This window comes from Trichechus manatus, unplaced genomic scaffold, assembly GCF_000243295.1.
Source record: "Trichechus manatus latirostris isolate Lorelei unplaced genomic scaffold, TriManLat1.0 scaffold00185, whole genome shotgun sequence".
NCBI classification, from domain to species: domain Eukaryota; kingdom Metazoa; phylum Chordata; class Mammalia; order Sirenia; family Trichechidae; genus Trichechus; species Trichechus manatus.
The window spans coordinates 1,337,542-1,354,681 of record NW_004444121.1 but is presented as its reverse complement, the minus strand read 5'-3'; the positions used below and the strand labels follow the sequence as shown (position 1 = coordinate 1,354,681).

The window sequence follows — 17,140 nt, the reverse complement described above, 5'->3', positions numbered from 1 at the left end:
ACTCTTTTGGTGAAGTCTTTTGAAGAGCATAGGTGTTTGATTTTTAGAAGATCCCAGTTGTCTAGCTTATCTATTGGGTTTTGTGCGTTGATGGTTATGGTTTGTATCCTGTTAATGCCATGTATTAAGGCCTGTAGTGTTGGTCCTATATTTTTTTCTATGAGTTTTATAGTTTTGGGCTTTATATTCAGGTCTTTGATCCATTTTGATGTAGTTTTTGTATACGGTGTGAGGTATGGGTCCTGTTTCCTTCTTTTGCAGATTGATATCCAGTTTTGCCAGCACCATTTGTTAAAATGACTGTCTTTTCCCCATTTGATGGAAAGTCGCACTGTTTTGCATTCACAGCAGCAGTGTGTGAGAGTGCCTGTCCTTCACAGGTTCACCAACAGAGCATGTTGTCAGCTTTTGAACATTTTTGCCAGCTAGATATGTGAGAAACAGTATCTGTCTTTTTTTTTTTTAATTTTTATTTTGTTATTTTTGTTGAGAATATACACAGCAAAACATACACTGATTTGACCCTTTCTGTATGGACAAGTCAGTGACATTGATCACATTCTTCAAGTTGTGCAGCCATTCTCACTCTCCTTTTCCGAGTTGTTCCTCTTCCATTAACATAAACTCACTGCCCCCTAAGCTTCCTATCTAATCTTTTGAGTTGCTCTTGTCAGTTTGATCCCATATAGACAGATCTTGAAAGAGCACAGTGCTCAAGGCAGACATTCTTTACTAGTTAAGGTAAACTATTTTTTGGTTTTAAGAACTTCAGGGACTATTTTTGGTTTAAGGTTTAAAGATTTTCTTAAGGCAGTAGTTTCAGGGGTTCACGTAGCCTCTATGGCTCCAGAAAGTCTGGAGTCCATGATAATTTGAAATTCTGTGCTGCATTTTCCCCCTTTTGATCAGGATTCTTCTATAGAATCTTTTATCAAAATGTTCAGTAATGGTCACTGAGCACCATCGAGTTCTTCTGGTCTCATGGCAAAGGAGCTGTTGTTCATGGAGGCAATTAGCCACACGTTCTATACCAAAAAAACCAAACCCATTGCAGTCAAGTCAATTCCAACTCATAGGGACCCTGTAGGACAGAGTAGAACTGCCACACAGGGGTTTCCAAGGAGTGGCTGGTGGATTCGAACCACTGACTTTTTCAGGTAGCAGCCATAGCTGTTAACCACTGCACCACCAGGGCTCCACATATTCTATACTCTCCTCCAGTTCTCGACTCTCCTTCCTCGGTTGCTCCAGGCGAATAAAAACCAATTGTTGTGCCTTGGATGGCCACTTGCAAGCTTTTAAGACCCCAGGCACTACACAGTGAACCAGGAGGTAGAACAGAAGCACTAAACACATTATTAGGCCAATTGACTAGGATGTCCCATGAGACCATGAGCCTCAACCTCCCAACCAAGGAACCAAATTCCATGAGGTGTTTAGTTGTACATAAGCAGCCTCAGCAGCTACTCTTTTTTTTTTGTTGTTGTTGTTGTAAGTATATCTATCACACAACTTGTGCCAATTCAACTTTTTTACAGGTGTACAACTTATTGACAGCAATTGCAGTAATCGGCTATACAACCCTACCATTAATTAATGTGATGTTTCCATCACCATTAACCCTCTTTCTCCCCCTTCCTCCCGCCCCTGGTAACCACTAATAAACTTTGGTCTCTATACATTTGCCTTTTCTTGTCTTTTTATGTAAGTGAAGTCATACGATATTTGTCCGTTTGTGACTGACTTACTTCACTCAGCATAATGTCTTTAAGCTGCATCCACATTGCAGCATGTATCAAGACTGCACTTCTACTGGCTGAGCAGTATCCCATCGTATGTACGTGCCACATTTTGTTTATCTGTTCATCTGTTGATGGGCATTTGGGTTGTTTCCACTTTTTGGCTCTTGTGAATGGTGCTGTAATGAACATTGGTGTAGAAGTCTCTGTTTGAGTCTCTGCTTTCAAGTCTTTTGGGTATGGTATCTCATTACTGGTGAAGTTGAACATATTTTCAAATGTTTAAGGGATACACACACACACACGAATATATGTAAACGAATTGTCTGCTCATGTCAGTTTTTAGTCTTTTTCCCCCTCCTTTATGGATTCCTTGTATAGAACCTTGCACATAATAGGAACTTAGTAACTGCTTCCTGAATGAATGACTAAGCAATTATTGGACTGATACTTGAGAACCTTTGTGATTTTTTTTTAGTCTTTTTTTCGTGCTTCTTCTTAACCATGCCCTTTCTTTTTCTTTCCCCCAGCTAGGTTTTAGCTTTGCTGTGGTGTTGATTTTCCTGCCTGTAGACCAAAGGCATGGGTCTCAATGACTGCTGGCTTCACTAGTTCACACCAGCATTACACAGGTGCTGTCAAAACTTTATAGGTGTCAAGAAAGATCAAACCCACTGCCCGCTAGTCATTCTGACCCCAATTATCCTTCCCTTCATTTCTTCAAGGGGGGGGAAAAGTAAAATTCAACAATATAAAGATGGCTCGTTAGAGCTAATGAGACAAATCACAACTGCCCATCGTTTATTAGGAGGTAACTTATGCCTGAAACATTGGAAACACGGACCCCGACAGGGCAGTGGTGCAGCACACAGGCCCCAGATCGAATCCTGCTCTGGAGTAACCTGTCGTTAGGTGCCCTGGAGTTGGCTTCAACTCACAGTGACCCACGCGTTACTGAACAAAATGTCGCCCGGCCTCTGCCATCTGCACAATCGTTGCTACGTTTGAGCCCTTTGTTTTGCCTCGCTCTCCTGCAGTCTCAAGAGCTAGCAGTAATACTTGTCTCTTCACCTGCAGAAATGGGGGTCCCACGAGTACCCGCCTCACAGGGTTGCTGTGGGCAATGAATGAGAACACGCATGGAAGCCCTTAGCAAGTCAATTCCCTTCAAGTGCAAAATAATGTCGCTGTTGCTGTTATGGTGTCCAGCCACCCTGTGTAAACTCTCAGTGCTCTAGAATGATGCCCTGTGGCTGGGGAATGGAATTCTCAGCCCTCTAAGTATCCAGGGAGTTGAGCCATTGGGTCTTGCTGATTTAGGTTTATCCTTAAGAAAGTACATATTTTAGGTCTTTTTCTCAAGCATGCCCTTTTCTATTATCATTTATAGTTCTACCCTCTTGTCACTTGCTGTGATTTTTGCAAAGTGGGACAGAAACAAAATTCTAAACCACCTGCCTCTTCACAGTTGTCTGCTATAGTTCTTTCTTCCCCCACTAGCAGAGGATTTTGCATGTGAAATTTTCTTTGTTCCCCTTTTCTTAGAGTCTCTTTGTTCATTTACCTACCTGTCACCCATCCATCTATCCATAAGTGTACGGCTGCTAACCAAAAGGTCGGGAGTTCAAACCCACCCAGTGGCTCTATGGGAGAAAGACCTGGCAATCTGCTTCTGTGAAGATTACAGCTCTACTCTGTCCCATGGCGTCCATATGTGTTAGAATTGACTCGGCGGCGCCTAATAACAACACATTCATTCATTCTTTTTCTGTCTTCTTCCAAGAACATTGAGGCAGCTTACAGAATCACAGCATAAAAAGTAAGCACTTGAGGACAGTGGACCAACGTTAGAAAACTAGGGGAAGGAGTAGGCTCACAAGGGGACTGCAGTTGATATGAGGCCCGCCCTCCATCCTGTGCTCCCGGCAGACCTGCTGGTGCGGGTTGGTGGGAGAGGCTTTCTGTCCGGAAGATAAACAAACCAGTGGCGTAGGAGAAGCCCAGCTTTTCCCACCTCTGCAGTGGAGGAGAATACTTCTTTGAGTGTTTTATGAAATCAGATAATTTCTTCTTTTTCTTTTCCCCGTCAGCGTTCTATGTGTAGTTGTTTACATTCTTTTATTTTTTGTTGTACTTTAGATGAAGGTTTACAGAGCAAACTAGTTTCTCATTAAACAATACACATATTATTATTTTTTAATTTTTATTGCACTTTAGATGAAGGTTTACAGAACAAATAGTTTCTCATTAAACAGTCAGTACACATATTGTTTTATGACATTGGTTGCCAACCCCATGACATGTCAACACTCTCCCTTCTCGACCATGGAGGACCTTTTTTTTTTGGTGATACTCATATTATTTTGTGACATTGGTTGCCAGCCCCACGACATGTCAACACTTTCCCCTTCTTGACCTTAGTTTCCCCATCACCAGCTTTCCTGTCCCCTCCTGCCTTCTTGTTCTTGCCCCTGGGCTGGTGTGCCCATTTAGTCTCGTTTTGTCTTATGGGCCTGTCTAATCTTTGGCTGAAGGGTGAACCTCAGGAGTGACTTCAGTACTGAGTTAAAAGGGTGTCTGGGAGCCATACTCTCGGGGGCTATGTTTACATTCTTTAAATGGAAATTTCTCCAAAACTCTTTCCCATCTGACTTTGATGGTTAGGGAATTAGGTGTTCTGCTTATTGACAGTGGTTGGCCAGAATCGGAAAACGACAGTCACGGTGAGAGTCCTAGTAATTACAAGTTACGTTTTCTTAGTGCTTTCGTACATCTCATCTCCTTTGAGGACCCAGCGGGGTCCTTCGCTAGCATTAGGAGCTTAAAACCACAGGAGAACGCATGCCGACTCTGCCAGGGTCTTCAAGACAACTCAGCTAGTTAATAAAGTATGTCACAGAATGTGTTTCATGTTCTTAATCAGAAAATTTCATCAGGGAGGAAAGCTTATTCTGAGTCAATTAATATTTAATACAATGCTTTGATGGTAAAAACTATTAATAGGGAGTGTATAAGCCATGAAGACTTTTAAAAATGTTTCATTGTTTAGATTTCAGTGTTGCTGTTAGGTGCCATTGAGTTGGTTGCGACTCATAGCGACCCTGCGTACGATAGAATGAAACACCACCCGGTCCTGTGCCATCCTCGCAATCATTGTCATGCTTGAGCCCATCATTGCAGCCACTGTGTCAGTCCATCTTGTTGAGGGTCTTCCTCTCTTTCGCTGACCGTCTACCAAGATTTCAGTAGGACATAAGTTTTATCTCTGTTTGTACCTCTCTTTTTTAAAATAACAAAGAAACCAAGACCAAAAAAACAAAAGTGTGTCTCTTTCCTTCCTCTTGACTTGCAGGTGCCCTCACCACCAATGGCATAAATCCTGACACCAGCGCCGAGATTGGACGTGCCAAGAACTGTCTGAGCCCTGAAGACATAATTGACAAATATAAAGAGGCCATTTCCTATTACAGCAAGGTGATTTGACTGCTTTGTAATTTTTTTTTATTTTTATTTTATTTTTTCCCATTGCTTTGTAAATTTTTGATGTTATTGCGCAGTTTTAATCAGAAGCTCCTGTTTTACTTTGTGTAATGGTATGGCGCGTCTTAATCACTTGTCCCTGTTTGTATGTGTGTATTACTCCCTAATGTCTGCATAATACTATATGCCTAAAAATGTTTCTTTCTGATTCAAAATAATGCATAGTTAACTTAATAAATTTGGGGAAAAAAGAAAAAAAAGGAAGGGTATCACAGCCTCACTGCCTAGGATGTTGACTGCCGCTACACCCTACGCATTGTTAACACTTCCGTATCTCTTATCCTGGTCTTTTGATCAAGGCACATCACCTTTACCATACAAAATGGTGCACATACTGCGCTTGTTTGCTGGGCGGTGGCCTGCGCCCCCCACGGCACACTAGGTGTGTGTTTCTGTGCTGTTACATCTTCCCTGACGTGATTTTTAATGACCCATAGGACATTGCATTTATGGATGTACTATTGTTCTTATTTTGGACTTAAAACTTAAAAAATTTACAAATGTACTTTCTGAACTACTGAGGGTAGGGCTTGGGGAGGAGAGATCCCAGGCAGCACAGGAGAGGGGAGAGAGGTATGGAGTAAATAGTGAAAGGCCCTACCCTCCGCTCTGGTTTCAAACGGAGAGTAATGACTGGCAACAACTTGATAATACATCTTTCGTGACCTTTGTCTATACGGACAAAATGTATATATATACATGTAAGTATTTTATTTACAAAAATGGCGTCCTTCTCCATATGTTATTCTGCAGCTTGCTTTAGTCACTCAGCAATATGTCACAGCCGTCCTCCCAGCCCAGACTTGCGTTCTTCTCTCAGGTAGTGTGCAATGGTCTTCCAGAGCGTGGATGTTGTCATTATTTACTTATCTATTTTGGGGAGGGAAAATTATGGTTTTATTTTACTTTTTTATAGTTTATTTTTGTTGTTGAGAATATACACAGCGGAACATACACCAATTCAACAGTTTCTATAAGGACAATTCTGTGATATTGATTACATTCTTGGAGGTGTGCAACCATTCTCACCCTCCATTTCCCATTTGTTTCTTCCTCATTAACATAAACTAAATTTCCTATCTAATCTTTCGAGTTGCTGTTGTCAGTTTGATTCCATATAAATAGGTCTCAAAAGAGCACAATGCTCAAGGCAGACATTCTTTACTAGTTAAGCTAAACTACTGTTTGGTTTTAAGAAGACTTCAGGGGATATTTTTGTTTTAAGGTTTAAAGATTATCTCAGGGCAATAATTTCAAGGGTTCATCCAGCCTCCATGGCTCCACAAAGTCTAGAGTTCATGAGAATTTGAAATTCTGTTCTGTATTTCCTCCCTTTTGATCAGGATTCTTCTATAGACTCTTTGATCAAAATGTTCAATAATGTAGTCATTTATTCATTCAGCACATTTTGTGAGAGATGACCGCAGACAAGACACTGGGAGTATGTATCATGTATAAGACAAGTGCCCACTCTTAGAGCTCACACCTTGCCATCATTTACTTAATTATTCCCTTGTTGATGGATGCTTAGGTTTTCTCACTTTTCCCACTGTTTCAGTGTGAAGCACTGAAAAAATGCTTCGCTGAATATTCTGGTACATATATTCTTGTGTTCTTGTAAGGGTATTCCTTTAGATTAGACTTCGAGAAATTTAATTGCTGGATATGTGATAAGTTACCTCCAATTAGTCTCCAGATTCCTTTTCCAATAGGAAATGAAAAGGGAATTATTTATTTAACCAATCCTCTGTTACTAAATATTATTTAGTTTTTATTTTTCTTCCTACTACTGTAAACAGTGCTGAAATGTCCTTATAGATAAATCTTTGTGAACTGATTTTTTAATTTTTTATTAATAGACTTTATTTATTATTTTTTTTTACTGTGCTTTAGGTGAAAGTTTACATAACAGAGTAGTTTCTCATTTAACAATTTATACACAAATTGTTTTGTGACAATGATTACAATTCCCGTGATGTGCCAGTCCTCTCCCCTTCTCCACCCCGGTTTCTCCATGGACTGATTTTTTTTAAGGGAAAAATTCCTAGAAGTGGACTTGAGTCAAAGAGTACGTGTATTTTTTTAGAGTTTACGTATACCTTGCCATATTGTCCTCCAAAAAGATGAACAACTACCCTCCCACAAATGAACACTGGCTACTATCCTTTTAAAATATTTGCCAAAACATTTGATGTGCAAAATAATTTTTTATTGTTTTAATGTGCATTTGATTACCAGTGAGGTATTGAACGTTTTTCACTTGTTAGCCACTTACATTTCTTTTATGAATTGTTCATTTGTGTCTTTTGTACATATTTCGGTAGGGTGCTTTTCTTATTGCTTTGTGATAGCTCTTTGTATATTATGGATATTAGCTTCTTGTCTATCACAGATATTTATTGCCAGATCTTTTTCTTAATGTTGTTTGCCTTTTAATTTTGTTTATGTAGTTTTTCTTTTTAGTTGTTATTAAATACATATTTTTAATGTAGTAAATATTTTTATGATGGGTTTTACTTTTGGTATTATGCTTAGAAAAGACCTTCTTAACAATAGAATAATTTGGACATGTCAGAATCTCTCTGTTCTTCAGTTTTTAATCTCTAACATGGGGTTGATAATAGACCTATCTCATAAGGTTGTAGGGAAGAGCAGCTGAGTTAATATATGCAAAGTATTATGCATTTTCTATTGTTATATTTTAAAATGTTTAAATCATAGTCTATAATTTACTTTGTATACATTATGACATAGGAATATACTTTATTTTTTCCAGAGGATTGTCTAATTGCCCACCACAATTTATTGAATTTATACTTTTTCTCCCTGATTTGAAATCCCACTCACACTAAATATTTGCATACGGTGAGTTTTTATCCCTCTCCCTGACCCATCCTCTCTCCCCCAGTACCATGGCGTTTCGTGTCGTGTAGCTTATTTAATACCTGGCAGTGTGTCGTCTTTATTACTGTTTCCTCCCATCCCAAAATTTCTGGCTAATCTGATGAATTTATTGTTCCTAAGAATTCTAAAATAATTTCTTCAGATTAAAAAAAAAAAAAAAACCACACTGGAATTTTGTTGGGGGCTTGCAGTGAGTTTTAAATTCTTTTTGTGAGAATTTATATCTTACAATATTGCTTCCCACTGTGGGACATGTTACTGTCTCTACATTTCTATGTCTTATTTTAAGTTCTGAAATACGGGGGTGTTGTTTTCTTCTTAGCAAACGTGAACATTACTTTTAAGTTTGTTCCTGGTTATTTTTTATGTTTGCCTTTCTCTAGCCGTACTTTTCTTCCTTCGCTTCTTTACCCCTTCTCTCCCACACTTTCTTCTCCTTCCTCCGCTACCAGCAGAGCCTGAGAATGTTTCCCAGGCCACCAGACAGTCGATTACAATTCTTTTGAAGCTTGGTCCATCACTGTGAAATGATAGTGGTGTAAAACTCATTTGTACACTGCCTAGGTTTGATAGTGTTGATTTGTATACACAGATACATACACATCCATGTATCGGGCTGCCTCCTACTTTGTGAGTGAGAAACGCCACCTTTTGGTTTTCATTCAGGAATGATAACGAAGTCTTCTAAGCGGTTGCTTGCATGGCTTCGTGAGTGATATTTTACAGGATTTCTGATTTTTGGCCAAGGAAGTTTTCTTCCATTAAAAAAACCCAAAACCAGACTCGTTGCTTTTGAGTCGATTTTGACTCATGGTGACCCCACAGGACAGTGTAGAACTGCCCCGTAGGGTTTCCAAGGAGCGGCTGGTGGATTCAGACTACTGACCTTTTGCTTAGGAGCCAGGTTCTTAACCACTGCACCACCAGGGCTCCTCTCTTCCATTAGAAGAGGTGAAATGGAGAAACAGTCATTCTTCTGAGATACTGGCGCCATCACATCTTGGAGGGCAGAGAGGCTCAGTGACTGGGTCAAAGTCACACGGTGGCATCGTTTGGACTAGAGCTTAGGTCTTAGATCTTCTTGCTAGTCCTGAGCTAGCTGCACAGCGCCCACACCGATAATGAGATGGCTGGGCTGGGGCGGAGCGCAGAGGCTCCTCCTTGCTCGAGCCCAGTGTCCTGGCAGAGTTCTGAGTGTCCAGCTGCTTTAGTTTATGGCCTCGGTGGCCTCCCAGCGAAGGTTACTGTCTCCGGATAGGTTGAGTTTCTGTCAGCAAGAGTTACTGATGTACCTACTCGACCCAACACGTTGTTTCCTGGAGCGCCTCCATGGACACTTTGTGAATAAGACCCAAGAAACCACCAGACATAAAATCCTTGTTGTCGTAGTTTGCTCCGAGTCCCATGCGCATAGCTAAGGCTAGATTAGGTGTGTGGGTGGTCTGAACACAGTTAGGGTCACAGTCTGTGGTGCTGGAGCTGCCTCTCTTCCCCAATGGAGAGGCATGGATTCAGGTAGACTGGAGCGCAAACCCACCTTCACCAATTACTAGCTTTGTGACCTTGGGCAAGAAACTACTTTTTTGGGTCTCGATTTCTTTATCTGTAAATAAGAATAATACTTATGTTAGTTTCTTTTTTTTTAAGAATTGAAGGAGACAATTCCTTTATTTAGTCTTCCTAAAATATGCTGGGACCTTGGTAGGTGGTTGACAGAGACCGGCAGTGGAAACCAGGCACGGTGCCAGCCGTCACAGAGCTTCGCCAGAGGCAGTGGTTAAGGGCTGAGGCTGCTCACCAGAAGGTTGGCAGTTCAAATCCACCAGCCACTCCTTGGAAACCCTATGGGGCGGTTCTCCTCTGTCCTATAGGGTCGCTATGAGTTGGAATTGACTCGACGGCCACGGCTTTTTTTAGTGTTTGTAGAAGCGGGTGCACAGTGGGTTTTCAGTAAGTGCCACGCTGCCTCCTCCCTGCTGATCGGGTACATGTCTTTCTACTAATATACGAATAATTTCTCATGACTGCACTTCAAATCATTTCATAATATAATTAAAAAATATATAAATTTAACCAAAATATGCGAAAAACACTGATCTGACTTTTATTCCCACTTTGATAGAAGCTGGTTTAAGAGTTTAGAAGGAAGTCATTTTATTTCAACAGAACCAATTCATTACACCAGTTTTTATTATTGTGTTGTTAAATGGTATGTAAAAACGGATAGATCTTGATTTTTCTGTTGGTGTTTAGGTAAGTACATATAATGTTTTTATGATGGTCTTCGATACATTGTGTTAATAGAACACAATTTGTGCGCATGTTACATGAGCAGAAAAGAGGTAAGAAGGTAAACCTGCCCTTTCTGGCACAATAATCGGACAATTTCTTTTTCCATCTTATGAATGATTTCAGTAAGACAGGTCACCAGTTGCACTCCGCTTCTCGGTAATTGGTGACTAGGCGCCGGCGTTGACGGGGAGGTGGTGCCATGTGGGGCCTGTGGTGCTCTGAGCACACAGTTGTTCACCACCTGTGCTGTGCCTCCGTGAGGGGCTGTTAGTGTGTTACCCCTGGCAGCCTCGCGGGTTTGCCTCTATAAACCCTTTCTCCAACTGTGAGAATTTTGTTCAGCTGTATCAATCGAAAATCACGCTAGTTTGGGATAATTAGGGGAAAAATAAAAAGTGCCTGGAGTAGAGAAGAAAAATAAAAGAACAGCTAGCCTGGAGGATTTTGCAGTGAAGCCTTGGGCGAGGGGAGGGGCGAGGGGGCCCTGCAGTAGAGCCTGCCCCTCCATCTGCTCTGGGTCGGCCCACGGCATTCCAGGGTGGCCAGGGCAGCGCTCTTGTGTGAGGTCCCGTTGGGCAGAACCTTGAGACTTGGGGGCAGGGCTCGAGAAATACTGACCCAGGTAAATGAAGGTCCACAGAGTCTTTCCTGTTCCACACGACCTTGTCCTTCACCCCGGGAACCATCGTGGGGTCTGAGAAGCAGAAAACAGTCAACTCTGGGAGGGAAAATCAGAAAGACATTGGGCGTTGAAGCAGAGGACCAGCACAGGGGCCAGATTCCCGCACGGAAGGGAAGTGAGTTTACCGCCGCACTAAAACTGCTTGCTGAGCGAGTCTGCAGGTACTCTGGAGACCTGGAATGATAAGCAGAAACGGATAACAAAGTGTCCATTGATAATCATTGTGAAATTGCGTAACCTATCAAGTTGTTGTGATTGTTTTATTTTAATGGACGCTAACATTTACATGGGCATTGGCAGGCTCACTCCATCCCTCCGACCTCCTTCCCTCCCCAAGGGGCAAGCTGTCTCCCACAAGCTCTCTGCCCTGGGTGGGGTGTGGTCAGGAACCTTGCCTTTGGGGAGGTGCTACTGCAGTCTTTGAGTCCCAGCAGCTTTGAAGATGCTCTGACCACGGGTGGATTATCCAGTCGGCAAGGCAAGCATGGTGCTTACCTTGCTTACCGGTTCATCTGTAGTGAAACTGTCCGCTGCAGATTAGTAAGTAAGCACAAGTCAGCCTGTGCTTACCTTGGTTACTGGTCATCTGCCCTGTCAGGGATTGTAAATTTGAAAAGAGGCTTTGATTCTGTGGGAAGGTGCCGTGGGGTTGGGAGAGAGACAGATACCAGCTGTACCTAGAAGAAGAATCTTTGACGTGGTGAAAAGATGTGAAATTGTTCACTACAGATCATCTGGTAAGCAAGGTAAGCACCGTGCTTACCTTGCTTATTAGATAATCTGCCCTGGCTATGACGGAACCGTCCTTACTCTTCCTTTTTGACGGAGGTACCTCCTTTATACCCTGCAGTATAAGAACGCTGGCGTGGTTGAGTTAGAAGCTTGTGTCAAGGCGGTGCGTGTTCTCGCCATTCAGAAGCGGAGCATGGAAGCGTCGGAATTTCTTCAGAACGCCGTTTACATTAACCTTCGACAGGTGAGTGCGTGGCTGGCTGCGAGTGAAGGAGTTAATACAGTTCTGTTACGAGTGAAAGAGTTTTAGTACAATTCTCGTGGTATTTTCTCTCCACTAATCCGGCTTGTTTTGCTGTGCTAGGGTAATTTGACACCCTAGTTAATATGGTGATTTGTATATTTCACGTCTTTATTTTGTGGTGGCTTACTTTCAGAATTCAGAATTTACTATCCTTTCAGATTTTGCTGATTGGAAAATAGCTCTACGGCCTTGAACAAGCGTCATCCCTCTCTGCCTTAATTCTGTGATTTGTAAAGTGATTGCCATTTGTAATATGAGCATGTCTACCAGCCTGCTGGGTTGTTAGCTTTCTAAAATGCAATGTTTGTGAAAATACTTTGTATAGATTCTTTTACACAGTAGGCACTCGGCAAATATTACTTGAATCTGAATCTGGATATGTTTTCAAATAAAAACAGAACCTTAAACCAAAAATATGCCCTAAAGTCTTCTTTAAACCAAACAACAGGTTAGCTTAACTAGGGAAGAATGTCTACCTTGAGCATTATGCTCTTTTAAAAACCATCTATGTGGGATCAAATTGACAACAGCAACTTGAAAGGTTAGATAAGAAGCTTAGAGAGCAGAGAGTCTATGTTGATGGGGGAGGAACAACTCGGAAAAGGAGGGTGAGAACGGTCGCACAACTTGAAGAATGTATGTAATCAATGTCACTGACTTGTACACGTAGAAACTGTTGAATTGGTGTAAGTTCTGCTGTGTATATTCTCAACAACGGTATAAACAAACAAAGGTAAAATAAAACAAACTAACAAAAAATTCCAGAATCATTAAAACATTTTAGTTGTGGGTTGACGATACAAACTTCCAAAATTTATAGTCCAGAAAGGTTTTAGAAATGTATCTAATCTAACTTGGACTATAAATTTGAGAGAGAGAGAGAGAGGCAGCCACAGAGAGAGAGAGAGAGACAGAGATTCGCACACAGAGAGAGACAGAGAGTCACAGAGAGACAGCCAGAGGCGGGGAGAGGCACCAGTCGAGCGGGGGGCCTTCGTGGCCAGGTGAAGCATTTTGGGGTTTGTTCTAAGAACAGTGGGTTTGAAAAGGAAAGTCTTACAGGCCCGGCACTGATGTGATCAGACTTGTCCTGGGTCGGGTGAGAGGAGGGTAGGGAGGCCCCGTTAGCAGGCTGGTGAGGAGTCCAGGCCAGAGACCCTGATGGCGGCCCCCTAGGGGTGGCACTGTCAGTGGGAACACGTTCGGTGGTGTCTTAGTGCCCCAGAGCTCCTGTGACAGTGCTCCACAGACAGGGCCTCAAACAACAGAAATGGGTCCCCACAGCTCTGGGGCCAGAAGTCTGAGTTCAGTGTCGGCAGGGCCAGCTCTCTCCGAAGACTCGGGGGGCGGACGGTCCTTCCTGGTCTCCCTCTGGTCGCCCCAGGCCTTCCTGGGCTGTGGCAGCATAGCTCCAGTCTGCCTCTGTTGTCACGGGGAGTTCTACCTTCGTGTCTCTTTGCCTTTCTCGTCCGGACACCAGCCGTGAAGAGATTGACGAGAGGAAGCTAACCCATTGCCTTTGAGTTGATTCCAACTCAGTGAACCTATATGGCAAAGTAGCTGCCCCATAGGGTCTCCAAGGCTGTAATCTTTACGAACACAGACTGCCTGCCACATCTCTCTCCTGTGGGGTGGCTGGTGGGTTTGAACCGGCGACCTTTCAGTTAGCAGCCAAGCGCTTAACCACCATGCCACCAGGCCTCCTTAAGTATCCTATGAGTCAGAATCGACTCCACAGCAATGGGTAATTCCTTAGCTAATTATCTTAACTAATCACATCTGCAAAAATCCTAGCTCCAAACAAGGTCGCATTCACAGGTTCCAGGGGTTAGGAGTTTAGCATGTCTTTTTAGGGGACCCAGTTCAACCCACAATGGGGGTGAAGTGAAAAGAATTAGTGCTTGACTGGGCGTGAGGGTCAGAAGGAGCTGCCCAGGTTTCTGGCCGGTCAGGTGGGTAGGATGGCCCTGCTGTGCTCTGGGGATGGCAAGTCTGAGGGGCAGGCTTTGGTGGGGAAGATTGTTACTTCAGATTTGGACATAATGAAAAGACATTAGATACGCGGGGCTGGGGGGCTTCAGCAAGAGACAGGGCAGTGGGTGGGGGAGCGGGGAGAGGCTTTAAAATTATTTCACATTTCAAATATGTAAAAAGTGCGACTAATAATAAGACACGCATGCCTCTACCATCTGGATTTAACATGTTAACGTTTTGCCATAGTAGCCACAGATATTCTCAAATTTTAAAATAGAAGTAAAATAAGCCTTCAGAGTTCACCACCGTCTCAGAGTTGATGTGTGTGTGTCCTTCCGATCTGTATTTTGATGCTTTATATGTTTGTAGCCATGATCTATAAAAAAGGAACCATTTTAGCACAGCAGTTAAGCACAGGGACTCAGGATACAGGCTGGGGGTCGATTTACCCCCTTGGGCAAGTCATTTAGCCTCTTTGACCCCAGGCCCCTGATTTGAAATGTGTGTTTACTGTCCCCGAGGCCCAGGGCGCTAATTTCCTAGGGGAACATCGGGCTTAGGGCTGTGAGGGTAAGTGAGAAGGGGCGGCCCAACGCCGAAGGGAGAGACAAACCGAGTGAAAACAAACGAGAAAACCTCACAACATTTTAGGCTGTCATTTAGCGTGCAGGAAACAGTACACAAGGACGCAAAGCATCGGATCGCAGCGCAGTGTGTCATGAAAAAGGGTTAAGACAAGGCCAGGCTCCCTTGGTGTGCTTTCCCAATGAAGGGGCAGGAAAGGCAAGGACCTGGCACCCCAGAATGGGAGCGTCAGCCCCCTGGGAAAGGAGAGGAGGTGCAGAAACGGATCCTCAGTGGAAACGGATCCTCAGTGATGCTGGGCAAGCGGGAATTAACATCGGAATGGTAGCTTTTTTTTGACGGAAGGGTGAGGCCAAGCTTCCAAGAGGAGGTGCTGCCCGAGGAGAGTTAAGATGATCCACCACAAGGGGCAAGGAGCTCCTGAGCAGCGGGGACTCCATACCAGTGCCTGGTGGGCCCCACCACAGAGGATTTGGGGGGCCAGGGGTAATTCAATAGAAGTCCCAGGGTGGGGTATATGGTTAAGCACTGGACTAGTCAAAAGGTTGGTAGTTTGAACCCACCCAGTGGTGCCTCGGAAGACAGGCCTGGTGATCTGCTTCTGAAAGGCTCAGCCATGGAAAGTTCCGCTCTGCGCACAAGGGGTGGTCGTGAGCGGGAATTGGCTTGATGGCAGCTAACAACAGCAATGCATCATTTGATGGCCCGAGAGGTTTTGTGTGTGAGGGCTAGTGGGGGGAGAGGTGTTTAGGAGGCGGGCTTGGGTCCGATCAGGAAGGACCGTGCAGGCTGTGCATGAGAGTAAAGAAGTCTGGGCCTCGTCAGGTGGGAAGAGAATCCGTGTAGGAACTCACGCTGGGCTCTCTCACTGGGCTTGAGAGGCGGAGCTCCATAATGGAAGGAGAACCTTGGGATGTGAGGGATTTGGGTTCAAATCCCACCTCTGCCACTCACCAGCTGTGCAACCATGAGCAAAGTTACCTGGTCTTGCTAACTCTTAATGTTTTCATCTGTAAAAAGAATACCAAGCTCATAAAGTGATTAGAAGGGTTCCTTTACATTAGATACTCTGTCCAGTACTGTCATAGTCCTGCCCTGTGGAAGTTTCTCTGCATTGGGCAGCTGTTACTATACTCAGATTGGAGGGTTTGGAAGGACATCTTCAGTGAAGAGTGGAGGACGGATTATGCTTGTAAAGCGGACACTTAAAAGGCCTCGAGCTGTAGAACCTCAGCCTGCTTGACTGGGGCGGTGCAGGTGGAGCTGGGCAGGGATCCCTGGCTCAGCAGGGATCCCACAGAGGTGCGCCTCTTACAGCTGGCTTGTCCTCAACCACTGGAATTGTCTTTGCAAATTAACGTTGAAAACATGAGCTTGCTGTGAAGCTGTTTTCACAGGTGGGCATCTAAACACTTGTTTTATAAAATAAACTGTTTTCAGTTCGAACGGGTGGGGATTTGCTGCTGTTTCTTAGGGTCCTTCCTTTTGCTGCTATGGGCTGGGTTGTCCCGTGGACACTAGAGGTCAGCGGTGACAAGCTGTTCGGGGTAAACCAGGCTGCTCCCCTGCTGCAGGGCCGGCACAGGGGTATTTTGTGATATGCCCTTTTGTGTTTTCCCCAGCACCATCCTTGGCTTTATTGGACTCCCCTCCGTGGTGGCTTGCCACATGTTGTGACTGTGTGCTCTTGAGTCAATTCCAACCCATAGCTACCCCATGTGACAGAGTAGAACTGCCCCATAGGGTTTCCTAGGCTGTCATCTTTACAGAAGCAGACTGCCACAGCTTTCGCCCACGGAGCTGCTGGGTGAGTTCGAACCACAAACCTTTCGGTTGGCAGCCGAGCGCTTAACCATTGTGCCACCAGGGCTCCTTGTTTGCCAGATGAGCAGACAGGAAAGTAATGAATTCTGGTGGGATTTTATAATTACAACAAAAAGAGGGGTCTAGTTTTTCTGAAATAGAACAAGCTTTTGGTTCCTGAGCTAGTATGTTTCGTTGCAGAATCTATGAGTTTTATGAGTTGTATCTATTCCTGGGCGTGATTTTGCTAATATGAAAATTTTGTAAGGAACCGAGACGTGATTATTGCAGGTATCTTCTGCTTCAAGAAACCCTGGGCACACATAAAAACTGATAAATAATACATTTGGATTTAGTGGTATTGGAAATTGTTTCCTTGCTTTACAGAAGAATTCAAGGCAGAATTCCTCTTCTTTGTGTGTGGGAACATGTATTGACCTGTCTTCTCTAGTTGTTTGGAAGGGTAGTTTATGATTATTTTCTAGCACTAACAAATGGCAGCAAACATTTTCTTTAATAATCGGCTGTCTGTATAAATTTGTGTGGGGGCAGCGGTGGTTCAGTGGTAGAATTCGCACCTTCCAT

General features: G+C 43.6%; 1 protein-coding gene across 1 annotated transcript in view; it reads left to right on the top strand.

Annotated features, from left to right (window-relative positions):
- TRAPPC9 (trafficking protein particle complex subunit 9) overlaps positions 1-17,140 on the top strand; it is a 618,989-nt gene that overhangs the window by 42,594 nt on the left and 559,255 nt on the right. Inside the window, exons 6-7 of the mRNA XM_004387359.3 lie at positions 5,092-5,213; positions 12,008-12,133. Of these exons, the coding sequence (XP_004387416.1) occupies positions 5,092-5,213; positions 12,008-12,133 (248 nt within the window). The remainder of the gene's footprint in view (positions 1-5,091; positions 5,214-12,007; positions 12,134-17,140) is intronic.